At 44.7% G+C, this 13,598-nt stretch overlaps 1 protein-coding gene across 2 annotated transcripts; it reads left to right on the top strand.

The window, feature by feature from the left end:
- The first annotated feature begins 5,934 nt into the window (after positions 1-5,934).
- On the top strand, positions 5,935-13,366 carry LOC109778719 (uncharacterized). 2 transcript variants are annotated; one of them, XM_020337285.4, is made up of 11 exons: positions 5,935-6,185; positions 7,087-9,495; positions 9,871-10,000; positions 10,082-10,167; positions 10,273-10,517; positions 11,269-11,355; positions 11,447-11,546; positions 11,696-12,227; positions 12,525-12,756; positions 12,898-12,944; positions 13,032-13,366. In XM_020337285.4, the coding sequence occupies exons 1-10, from the start codon at positions 6,096-6,098 to the stop codon at positions 12,926-12,928; spliced, it is 3,942 nt and encodes a 1,313-aa protein (XP_020192874.1). In that variant the 5' UTR covers positions 5,935-6,095; the 3' UTR covers positions 12,929-12,944; positions 13,032-13,366. The 2 variants fall into 2 exon arrangements, with proteins under 2 accessions (XP_020192874.1, XP_020192871.1); XM_020337282.4 differs by having other exon boundaries at positions 5,971-6,185; positions 12,887-12,944.
- Positions 13,367-13,598: the final 232 nt, after the last annotated feature.

Raw genomic sequence — 13,598 nt, 5'->3', positions numbered from 1 at the left:
ATCCCAGGCAGGAGGCCTGCGCCTCGTTCGGTCTGTATCCCAGTTTGTGCTAGCCTTCTTAAGGCAAACTTGTTTAACTTATGTCTGTACTCAGATATTGTTGCTTCCGCTGACTCGTCTATGATCGAGCACTTGTATTCGAGCCCTCGAGGCCCCTGGCTTGTATTATAATGCTTGTATGACTTATTTATGTTGTAGAGTTGTGTTGTGATATCTTCTCGTGAGTCCCTGATCGTGATCGTACACATTTGCGTGCATGATTAGTGTACGGTCAAATCGGGGGCGTCACAATAGTTCTCTAACCCGTAGGGTCCGCACGCTTAACGTTCGATGACGATTCGTATCATGAGTTTATGTTATTTGATGTACCGAAGGTTGTTCGGAGTCCCGGATGAGATCAAGGACATGACGATGAGTCTTGAAATGGTCGAGACATAAAGATTGATATATTGGAAGGTTATATTCGGACACTGGAATGGTTCTGATGTGTATCGGGTATTTTTCGGAGTACCGGGGGTTACCGGACCCCCCCCCCCCAGATTAATGGGCCACAATGGGCCTTAGTGGAGAAGAGAGAGGGCCGGCCATAGGTGGCGCGCGCCCCCCTTGCCCGGTCCGAATTGGACAAGGGGAGGGGCGGCGCCCCCCTCCATCCTTCTCTTCTCCCCTCTTTCCCTTCTTATCCTACTTGGACTAGGAAGGGGGGGACCGATTCCTACTTGGACTTAGTCCAAGTAGGACTCCCCCCATGGCGCGCGCCCTCCTAGGGCCGGCCTCCTCTCCTCCCCCCTTTATATACGGGGGAGGGGGCACCCCAGAGACACACAAGTTGATCTTTTAGCCGTGTGCGGTGCCCCCCGTGTGCGTTGGCCTTTTCTTAGGTGAAGCCCTACGCCGGTAACTTCATCATCACCGTCACCATGCCGTCGTGCTGACGAAACTCTCCCTCGGCCTCAACTGGATCAAGAGTTCGAGGGACGTCACCGAGCTGAGCGTGTGCAGATCGCGGAGGTGTCGTGCGTTCGGTACTTGGACCGGTTGGATCGCGAAGACGTTCGACTACATCAACCGCGTTACTAAATTCTTCCGCTTTCGGTCTACGAGGGTACGTGGACACACTCTCCCCGCTCGTTGCTACGCTTCTCCTAGATAGATCTTGCGTGATCGTAGGCAATTTTTTTTGAAATACTACGTTCCCTAACAAAACGACACCATCGCCCGATCCATCACAGGATCATGACTTTCACCCGCAGATCTTGACCCGAGAGTAGTGGAAGTGCAAGACTCCTCGACGGCGCCTCCAAGGAGGATAGCGACGCCCATGGGCGGCGGCGCCGCCGGCCAGCGAGCATCGGCAAGGCTTTCGCCTGGAGCAGCACGACCAACACTCCCACGCAGCACTCCATCGACCCGCACACCTCTGATGCAGCGAACACGCCGCCACCATGCCAGAGCCACCTCCGCCCTCGTCATCCGTCCGCCAAAACAGACGAGCCAGATCCAACATCTGGCACCCACCATCGCTGCACGAGCACCCCCACGCCGGAGAACGGAGCTCCCAGCTGCGGCAGAAGTCGCATGGACATAGACAACCAGAACCGGCCAGATCCCGCAAGCCGGCACTCCACCGACAAGATCCCACGTGGGGACGAGCTCGCACAGGCAGGACCAGGGGGCCGCCACCCCGCCTAGACCCGCAGGAGAAGAAACACCGGCGACGCGAGAAGGCCGTGACGGCGCCGGAGTCGCCACACCGAAGAAGATAACACCGCGCAGCAAGGGGGCCGAGCTACCTCCACCGCGAGTAGCCGGCGCGGCGGCAGCACCGCGCCCAGGCCCGGCCACCACGCCGTCCAAGCGGCCGCAGCAGCCGCCGTCGCCACGAAGACCGAGGCCGCCGCCCCGAGATCCACGCTCCGCCTCACACTTCGCTACCGCCGGAGGTCCCCCTCCCCTTAGAGGAACGGGGCCCGCCGCCGCGGCGGCAGGGGGGAGCAGGTAGCCGGACCTAGCGGCGTTAGAGGGGCCCTCGGGTCGCCTCGGAGGAGACGACGCGAGGGGAGCATTGGGGTGGTTCTTATGTGTATCCATATGATTCTAGCGCAGGAAAGTCATTGCATGAACTAATTTCGTATTTGCATTGCTGAAAAAATCTCCTTCAGGTCAAGAGCGATGGAAAAAATGCTCCCTTGTCTGCCCTTGATGCACCCTCGCGCATATCATAGGGCGCCGAGACATGCTGGATATGGTGGTGTGCATGATGTCTTTCAAGCCCCGAAGCAGAGAACATCATAGCCTTTCTTGACCTTCTACACGCACCAACATGAAGGTGGTGCACAAGATGTCATGCAAGCTCTGGAGTTGACAACATGTTAGCCTCCTCTCGATCTGCTCCATCAACGCCGCCTCATCTTTTGCTCCTTCAAGTGGTAAATCAATATTGTTCACAACTCTTTTCTCTACAACGAACATAGACAGTTCCATTATTCGCTACTTATTGCTCATATACCATGGCACGCAGATGTCAACACAATTGTTTTTCGACAACTACACACTCACTAAAACATATTCATTGTATTGATGCCAATGCGAGTGGCCTGTGGTTTTCAAATGAAACCTAGTACACCCCTCTAGGGAAAGTTGTTTGTTATTGCAAGATACTGGCCCCACAAGTTGACTAGCAAACCAACCGCACCGAGTCGATCTTATATGGTTCTAACAATGCGTTTCAGTTTTTAGTCAAAGTCAGCCTCAACAAAAATCTCACAAATCTCAAGTCTTTTTTAGATAATTCTAGACGTGGAAACTATTACCCAAAATTTTTGTTGGGTGAGCGGTGCCGGCTCTGGGCCTAGACGGGAGGGGCGAGCCCAGGCCTTAGGGGGCCATGATCCTATATGTTATTTATATATGTTCCTACACATAGGCCCATACTCCTTTCCCAAAAAAAAAAGCCCACAGTCCAACCTATATAGCCAGAATAATCTTGGTCATGCTGCGAGTCATGATCCGTCTACAGGGCACCACGGTGGCTTTTCTCACATCATGTTGCCACTCGCTAGGTGCAGTCTCATATGTTGCTTGTCTGCCTCGTCGTTTAGGTCGTTGCCTGCTTACATGACCCATCCCCATATCCTTATCAAGCTATGAGTACATGCTATCTTAGATTGTTAGGGATCTAACTTCTAATTTTCAATTTTTTAAAAAACGTATAATTTCTAAATTCCATTTTTTTACTTTTTAGCTGTCAGAATGTTGCCCGAGAAGTAGTTGCCGGGTGTTGATGAAAGGGGAAAAAAGGAAAATGAGGGGATCAATATATTGAATCACAAATTGGTGCTTTAATAAGTTTCTTTTATCTTAATTAATGTTGATGTTAACGCCTGAAGAAGTATTTTTTGAAAGCTCCGAGACATTATGGATGGAGTAATTGTATGTTGGTTCCGATTCGAGGTAATCACCCTAACTTCGTTTTGCAATTCTTTGAAATTTTCTATGCATAATATGACATTGCTCAACAATTATTGATAGACATCGCATTATATCAAACTAAGATTGTGTGGTTGAAAGTTAAATCTTACTCCCTCCGTTTCAAAATAGATGACCCAACTTTGTACTAACTTTATTCCAAAATAGATGACCCAACTTTGTATACAAAGTTAGTATAAAGTTGGGTCATCTATTTTGGAACGGAGGGAGTAATACTTTACAAATAAAGTACAAACATATACGCATATATATATATATATATATATATATATATATATATATATATATATATATATATATATATATATATATATATATATATATATGCATCCTTAAGGACCCATTTCGGCAAATTTGCCTAGAACCATAAAAACATAGAGCCGGTCTGTGGCTGAGTAACCTTTTTCATATACGTACGTACCTGATGAGATATTGTTCTGGCTATTTATAGTTTATCTAAGCTTGTGAATTTGGAAGTTTTAATCAGCAAATCTTTGAGCACTTGTCTTGCATTACATGTGCGGCAAAATAATTGTGGAACCAGAAGCATTTAATCAGTATAGCAAAGGAAAAAGCTTGACCCAAAATGAAAGTTTTTTCCAACTCATGCTACTGCTGTGAAGATGGTGCTTTGTCTAGGTTGTGTTATAAGTATGACGCCACAGCTAAAAGTAACCATATATTATGGAAGTATATATTTTTTAAACTAGATAGCTCTCCACGCCCTGGGACACTAACAATACTTCTCGATGGACGTGCTAATAAGCTTATTTCTTAAACTAGATAGCTCTCCACGCCAGGCAAGCACCGAATATCCGTCCGCCTAGACTGCCTGACCAGGCACAACTTTATCCACATTTCAAGGCCACACCAGGCATGACTTTTGGCCAGGCATCCTCCCGTGGATGCAAACCAAACTAACCCATATACTTTGGATCACATATAGTATTAGTCAATTTCTCTTTTACCATATGATAACAGAGCATCATGCGAGTGTGCAGCTAGCCTGCCCGCCCGCGTTCGAGTCTTGGCTCCCGTCATGCTCAAGGTTGCCTCTTATATATATTAATAAAATATTTCTTTTCATTTTCTTTCACCATGTGATAACAGAGCATTGCGCGAGTGTGCAACCTGCCTGCTCTCCGACGTTGGAGTCCTAGCTCACACGTGGTGCTCAAGGTCGCCTCTTCTATTAATTTTTTTTTTATTCTCTTTCAATCAAGGTTGCCTCTTATATATATATATATATATATATATATATATATATATATATATATATATATATATATATATAATGCCATGTTCCCATTCTCTTTCACTATGTGATAACAGAGCATCGCGCGAGTGTGCAACCAGCCCGCCCGCCAGCGTTCGAGTCTTGGCTCACGCGTGGTGCTCAAGGTTGCATCTTCTATTAAAATTAATAATACATTTTTATTATCTTTCGCCATGTGAGAGAAAAGCAGCACGCGAGTCTATAGCCAACCTTCGTGCCCGCGTTGGAGTCCCGGCTCGCTCATGATGCTCAAGGTTTGTCTCTTCTATTAGAAGTAAAAAAAAACAAACCTTTTTAATTCCCTTTCACATGTTCCCCGATGAAGTTCATTGCCAAATTGACATTTCTTCTGAGACAGGGAGGAGTGAGCTGATATGATACCCGTTCGAGCCCAGACATAGATGGGACGGTCAAGGTGGTGGTCCTTCTCCTTGCCCTCTCTCTCTCTGTCCAAAAAAAAGGACGGTCCTTCACCATTTAGGGGTTCACAGCAGCGGCGTGGGCGCACTCACGTGTTGCACACCTGCATATCTTGGGCGATTCCACAAGTAAAGACGAGGCTGCACTGCAGCTAAGATCAGGTACTGTTCGCTCCGAGCTGTGCGCAGCTCATTTCTTTTCTTTTCCCCCAAGGCGGATGCCATATTGGCTGTGCCTCACGCCAACCCACGGCCTATATTATTGCTTAACGCTAATTTGATTATGGAATATTTTAAGGAGTTAACAACAAGTTGAGATCTTGTGAGCTCCATCACGGCCATCCATTCACACGCCCTTGCTGCTGCAGTGGCGGGACAAAGGCCAGTGGAAACGCAAGGACGGATGGGGCGACCTTACCTTAAACCCTTGCGAGGCCGCAGTAAAACATCACATGCAATGCATTCCCAAATATCTCAATTTTTACTCCCGAGATCAAAACACAGTAAAGGCCCTCATCTGCCTGCCAAAACGGAAGGAAACGGGATCACTACTGCCGCTCACCTAAAATCCTGTAGTACTAACCAAAATCACCACTTATTTTTTCTGGCAAGTATTACATTCTCACGAACCTCATTAATTGCCGAGACTCAAATAGCAGATCAAGGGCGGATTTTCTTGCCCTAAGTGAATTACCGGGCGATTAACGCCGGCGTTAATTACTCAATACTGGCAGCACCGGCCGAGTGCTGTAAAAATAACCTCTCCATTAAACCCGTCCCCTCCTCCTCCTCCCCTGTATCCACCTCCGCCCCGCCCCCCCTGGATTCCGCCTCCTCCCCCTCCCCCAACCACCGCCGCCGCCGCCCGGCCCTCGAATCCGAGGCCGTCCGTCGCCGCTCGCGGCGCCGCAATGCCGCGGGGGGCCGCCAAGCGGAGGCGCGAGCCGTCCCCTGTCGCCGCCGCGGGGGAGAGGAAGCTTCTTCCGGGCGAGCACGTCGAGGTCAGCGCCGTCGAAATCCGCACCGCCGTCATCGCCGGGCGGGCCACGCATTGCTGCCGCGCGGCTGGCTCTCCTGGGTTTGACTTCCCGTGTTTCCCCTGTAGTCTAGTCTAGTGTGGTTGCCTCTGAACAGAGTCCCACTGCACCTTCGTCAGATGACTTGTGCTAATGTGGTTAGTTCCGGTAGAACGCGCCGGTGATTGTTGTTTTGCGCGATAATCGTGTGCAGCTGGGAGCGATTGAGTTGGCATCCATCTAAATATCTAAGACCGGCAGAAATAGCATGTTTGGGTTAATCTGCGATGAAGTTCTTGTCAAACAATGGCGTTAGTCAGTGCATGGTTGCGCTTGCATCTGTGCCAGTCGCCTAATTAGTCTGCCGACTTATTTTGCTTGCATCTCATCTACCTGATGTAGTAACATGGTAAAAGATCTTTGCTTTGTTGGTACCTGTGTGGAAGATTGTTCGGAATCATGGGTTCTTGGTTGGTGCTCGACGGACTGAATGTTATTATTGGCCTCTCATAGAAGTGTCATTTTGCAGTAGCATTTTTCTTGATTGTTTTGCTGTCTTGCGAACACCAATTACTATTCCTTGTTGAGTGTTAGTGCTTGAAATGTGTAGCATTGTATTCTGTTAGTAGGAACGCAAAAGAAAAATAGGAAGTGAGGCAGCCATCTCTGTTTCTCACGCACCTAATGAGTTTACTTTGTCCATTGGCCATGGTCAACCAATGGTATCATCTGTAAAATCTCCTCCCTACGGCTTCATTGTTATCATTTATCACCACCACTGATGCGTGTTGGAAATGTTACTATCCTTTCTTTTTTGCAATCTCACTACGAAAACTCTCATACTTGTGAATGGGAGTAGTTTCATTGATATATTTCTCTTCTGCAGGTCATTAGTTTTGATCCAGGGCTATGTGGATCATGGCATCAGGCTGTTGTCATTGAAATTTTGGACAACTTCCGCTCTGTAAGATACACTGATTTTGTTGATGACAATGGTAGCGGGTCACCTCTTGTTGAGCAAGTTGAGGTGTCAGATGCTATCGATGGCAAGTCAAGTGCGGCTCGGGGATCCACTCGTGGAAAAGTAAGACCGGTGCATCCACATCAACCGCTGCAGGTATCTGATGCAAGCTATGCACTGTGGGTTGATGCACTAGTGGAAGGATCCTACTGGGAAGGTGTCATTGCTGATCACGCTCAAGGCTCCATGGAGAGGAAGGTCTTTTTTCCTGATGAAGGTGATGAACGCATTATGGCAGTCGATCAGCTACGCCGTACTCAGGACTGGGATGAAGTTACTGGAACATGGAAACCACGAGGAATCTGGTTGTTTCTCCAAATGCTGTTGTCACATGAAGAGAAAGATGGTTTACCTGTATCAGTCAGGCAGATATGGTATGACCTGAGGTCAAATCTTTCCTTGACGACAGAAGACAATACGTGGATGTGTGGAACAGAATCTTTTTGGGAGGGATCACTTGCAGCCCTTATTGCAGAATTACGGTCTGTATGTGACAAACCTACCCAAGATGGAAATCAAATAGGAGACTCTTGTAGATCAGCAGAAACTTCAACATCTGCAGCCTTTCAAAATAAGAATGTCGAGCCAATTGTCTCGGGTAAGCTGGATTCCGCATCAGCTGCTATCTGCCGGACCATGTTAGAATTCATCTCATACTATCGCAATAACGACAGGATTAGTGCTCGTGCCAGACGGGAGTCTGCAAAGCACCATCTTAAATCAGTAGGGTGGACCTTTGTAGACGATAGAGCTAAGAACAGATATTGTGTCTCACCTGATGGGAAGCGGTTTGCATCTTTTATAGCAGCATGTGAGGCTTACCTGGCACAGAAGGGTTGTCATACAAATAATTTGCTTCTACATAGTGTGACTCGAAATAATGAAGATTGCAGCTCAATTGGCACAGATCTTATCCTAAGGGAGAACAAACACCATAATAAGTTGAGTACGGATGCCTCAGCTTCTTGGATGCCAGTACAGCTAGATGCAAAATTTTCCCCACCTATAGCGTCGCTGCTTGCTAGTTACCAAGAGGTCACCAGTTTTTCCCAGGGACAAATTAATGATACCATGAGGATGAAGCTGAAGGAGCATCTCCTGGCATTAGGTTGGAGTATTGTGGTCAAAGAAGATGATATTATAAGGCCTAACGGTCAACCAAGTACTATTAAGAGATACCGGTACAAGTCACCTGCCGGGAAGACTTATGTTTCTTTCCTTCAAGTACTCAGGAGCTTCGCAGTTCAATGTATTAAACGAGTTAAAGGGAACAATACTGAAGACATTCCTGATAATTGCAATCATTTGGCAGCACACAGACTAAATCTCGATGCAGCAGTTTCAAGGGACCTGGCAACACTTGGTAAGCGTAAACGTGAAAATAAATCTGATGTTGTAGGAAAATATGTAGATTGTGTGGAAGCGGATGTGCAGAATGTCAGGAAAAAGAAACTTCTGAGATCAAAAGCTAAGAAGTTCCTCAAATCTGCTGGTTGGATAGTCTGCCAAAAGATGAAATCTAGTAAAAAACGGGAGCTTCGGTATCATTCTCCACATGGCAAGTCCTACAAATGTCTGCTGGCAGCATGTAAAGGATACTTAGAGCAAGGATATCAAAAGGAGAATAATGCAAGCTCTGGGGTCACCACTGATACGTTTATAGCACTCGGTGGCGGAGCAACGGATACAAGTGGAAGAAAGGACCTGCTGGTTTCAGTTTTAGATAGACATGATGGCACGTTTAGCTGGCCTACATGTCATGTAAAATCAAAGAAAAGAAAATCATCTTCGGTGCCTATGAGCCATGCACGAGTTTTGAGTTCAACACATGGTCAGATCCTGCCATATCAGCATCGTGCTAAAACCGTTCTGTCTCTGTTGGTAGACAAAAATATTCTATTACCAAGAGTTAAACTTACCTATAAGCAAAGAAGTGATGGGCCTCGGCTAAAGGAAGGTACCGTTACTAAAGATGGAATAAAATGCAGGTGTTGCAATGAACTATTCACTCTGGAAAGCTTTGAGGTTCATGCTGGGTGCAGTACTCGGTTACCTGCTGCTCATATCTTTTTGAAGGATGGGAGGTCCCTCTCACAGTGTTTAGTTGAATTGATGGGTGAAAACAAGCCCAAAGAATCACTGCACGTGCGCTTGAAGACAAATTGTTCCGATACAGAAAGTGATTCAATATGCTCTATATGCAATGAGGGTGGGGAAATATTACTTTGTGACAATTGTCCTTCATCCTTCCACCATGCTTGTGTTGGTTTGGAGGTACTCCTTATCTTATCAGAGCAAACTCCTTTTTCATCCAGAGTTTTTAACTTTTCACGCATATGTTTTCGCAAGTCTCCTGTTACAGCACAGGAGCATGTCATTTCAGTCATATATACTTAAAAACTAAAAAGCCATTTACAAGTGCTCATTGGATATTTCCCATCAAATGCAAACTTATATGATTTCTAATGAGCACTTGGAATGCCTATTCAATTTCTGTTTTGAACAATGTGACGAGCATGTGGTTTTAGCTTCATACTTGGTTCATACGGTTGCTAGATTTCCTTGTTTTTTCTTTTACATAAGCAACTTCTTTCTATATGCACTTGCTTGTCTGTTGATCTGACATGCAGTATGATGCTACTTTTGTAGGCCACTCCGGAAGGAAGCTGGTACTGTCCATCTTGTAGATGTAATATTTGTGACTTGAGTGATTATGATCCTGATATCAACCAATTCACCGAGAAGACTATTATGTATTGTGATCAGTGTGAACGTGAATGTACGGTTTTCTGAACACTTGATAATAATATGTAATTATATTTTGAAAACCGCTGATTTCCTTTTTATCATATTTTGGTAGATCATGTTGGTTGCATGAGAAACAAAGGTGATCAGCTCACCTGCTGTCCAGAAGGGTGCTGGTTTTGCAGTAGGGGATGCTCAGAGGTATGACAAAACTTAGATAAAATGCTGTTTCCACCCTGAATTACTTTAGAATTTGAACTTCATGCATGCTCATTATGTTGTCTCATGATCTATTCTGATGTGCAGATATTTCATCATTTGCAAGAGCTTATCGGGAAATCAATTCCAACTCCTGTCGAAGGCTTATCATGCACCATACTCAGATTTGACAGAGAAAATGCCAGTAACCATGGCGATTTTTACAATGAGATAATGGCAGAACAGTATGGCAAGCTGTGCATTGCACTTGATGTTCTTCATGAATGTTTTGTTACTATTATCGAGCCCCGCACACGAAGAGATCTTTCTGAAGATATTGTGTTCAATAGAGAGTAAGAACTGCTATGGCACCATTTCAATGTGTCTGTCTTCATTTTACCTTCCATTAATCATGTGTTGATTACTCATTGTGTGGTAGGCTTGATGGGATCATGGAAATCATTAGCTTATAGAACCTTCGTTTCACAATGTCTGTCCTTCATCTCTGCAGTCTTGTTTCAATGTTTATGCTCTCTGCCCTACTTTTAATCTTTTGGAAGAGGTTAAGTGGTTGTGGCATGTAATTTAATAGGGGTATGCATGATCATTTCTCAACTCGCTCTTAGATATAGTGTTTTGTTGGTTCTTATGGTTGGCTGAGGACAGATACAGTGAAACACAGGGAGTACTATATTACAACATTTTGAATAAGCTTAATTTAGATGGTACTATATGACAATTGACAGCAGGGAGTATTATCATTCTTATAGCATGGATATTCTGCTACAGTGCATAAATTTAACTACAACGCTCACTTAGTTCTAGGATGACTTGTCAGTAACTCCCTCTTAACATTTATTTTCTCTATTTCACCTCACACGTGCTGGACACTTTGCCCGAATTCCATATTAAGTTTCACGCACCAACCAGTAGAGCCAAATCCTCCAAACTGATCAATCCACATATACTTCAACAGTTTCTAGTCGATTTCATCACAATAATTCATCTATGTACAGCTTATATATTCTAGATGTGCTGGTATTTCTCCGTTCATTATTAATCATCATAAATGGAGACTGTAATTTTTTATCTAATCATCTACAGATCAGGTCTCCGACGGCTTAATTTTAGGGGATTCTACACGATACTTCTCCAGAAAGATGGTGAGCTAATATCTGTCGGCACTTTTAGGTATTTTACTCTTCTCAGTGGTCCTCCATGGTAATTGCAAACTTTTTTAGTTTATCGTTTTTCTCCATATCACAGTTTATTTTCTGTTTAGGGTATGCGGGAAGAAGTTTGCTGAGCTGCCTCTTATTGGCACAAGAATTCAATATCGTCGACAAGGAATGTGTCGCCTACTGATGAATGAACTGGAGAAGGTTTTTACTTTTACTACTTAAATAAATATATTTAAAAATTACTGGCAGTTGTGAAATTGAGTTTGAATGTTGCAACATCATGTTCCCATTTGATTGTCAATATTCCTGGCATTTTGTAGCACTATTCACTTTCTTTTTTTACTTTGCAGTTACTTTCTGGCTTGGGGGTGGAAAGGCTTATCTTACCGGCGATTCCTCAGCTTCTAGAAACATGGACAGGATCATTTGGTTTCACAGCAATGTCTTGCTCTCAGAGGTTTGAATTGGCAGAGAGCAGCATTCTCAGTTTCCAGGGAACCACCATCTGTCAGAAGATTTTAGATGCCACGGATCATAATCCAAGAGATATGAGCATCCAGTTGGTGCTTAATGCGGAAGAAATTGAGTTGGGGAAGAACAGCATTGTCAGTTTTGAAAGAACCACCGCATGTGACACGGTTGTGAACAATGCATCCAATCATTCAGAAGAGTTGAAGGTTACAGCACAGACTAACTATAACAGTCTAGCATGTGACACGGTTGTGAACAATGCATCCAATCATTCAGAAGAGTTGAAGGTTACAGCGCAGACTAACTATAACAGTCTAGCATTGGCAGAGAACTCCGTTTTCAGCTCTTGGGGAACCACTATTTGTCAGAAGGTTTCAAGTAATGCATTTAGCCATCCAGAAGAGTTGAATGGTCTCTCTCTCTCTCTCGCTCACTTGGTACTTGGCTAGGGAGCACTTGTCATATCAGTTTCTGGAATCCTAAAAAGGAAAGATGAATCAAACTAGTTATTAAGCATATTGGAAAACTGATGCTACCTCTGAATATGAATGTTGTTGTCTATGTCTGCACAGATATAGATATGCAAAATAACCTATTGAAGTAATAGGTTGCTTCAAACATGCCTGGCTTTTGCATGCTTTGATTATTTATTTTATAGGAAGACTGTATGGGTGAACTTTGATTTGATAGTCTTATTGGCAATTACAGGATCTGACTACCAACTGGAATGTACTAGTATCGTCCCTGAGACATTGGAAAGTGATAGTCAAGAAAGCACATCAGTGGGGGTAGAAGATAGAGACCAACCGGAGCCTGAGCTGATACTGGAAATTCGGAGTAACAGTAGTGAAGAGGGCAATTGTGCTGTTGGTGTTCCCATTATTACGCCAAACCCAGAAGTTAACTTTACCGTGGACAGTCATGGGCAGCCGTATGACAGGTATGCTTTCTTCTATTAAGGTCAGTTGACAAGAAAAACCAGCGACATAGTGATTCTTGTTGACAGATTCTCTTAGTTGACAACCTTGTTTACCAGCTATGGCCAGTATCTTATGATGGTGTATTTCTAGTGTTGGTGCAGATCAGTGCAGCGGGAGTTGTGTTTCAACTGAGGTTAAGCCTGTTGCGGTATGTATGCTGCATACATGGTTTGTTCCAAATGATACTCTAGATAAGTGCACACAGCTTATTATTCGCCATGTTTTGTTGTAACAGGCAGCTCCAGGATCCAAATACAAGGGTAAATGCTACGAGCGGAATAGATGGAGCAACGGCCGTAGGAAACTAGAAATGCACGGCTATGGGGTCTCCACAAAATGACCAGAACTGGGTTCATTCCATCAAAGTTTGGATCCACGAGGCTTGCAATCTTGTGCAATAAACATTCCGGGAATGTGCATAGTCAACAGCTAATCTGCTCTCTCTAGCGAGGGTTGCCTCGCTTAAGTCAGTTTCAAGCACTCATATTATCATTCTGGGAAAGAAAAATGTTGTATCAGTCTCTGGATGTTTTCACACCTGCATTTTCAATTCAAATTGTTGGTTCTCAACTGTGCAATGTTATGTGCTATGAAAGTCTCCAAACAGGATTTCACCCGTTTTTATTGTATATATATAAAGCATCATGAAAGAACGATATAAGGTAGGAGTAGTTAGGAAGCACTTACAACCAGATCAAACAAACAGTTGCACAACATAAATCACATTGCAAAAACAACGCAATAGCACTAAAAACATGGCTACTTCACACTTTGGGAGATGACTCGTTTATTCTTATGTCGG

Source organism: Aegilops tauschii, chromosome 4 (assembly GCF_002575655.3).
Source record: "Aegilops tauschii subsp. strangulata cultivar AL8/78 chromosome 4, Aet v6.0, whole genome shotgun sequence".
In the NCBI taxonomy this organism is placed as follows: Eukaryota; Viridiplantae; Streptophyta; class Magnoliopsida; order Poales; family Poaceae; genus Aegilops; species Aegilops tauschii.
Note: the sequence above shows the minus strand (reverse complement) of the source record. Positions and strands in the feature narration are given on the sequence as shown.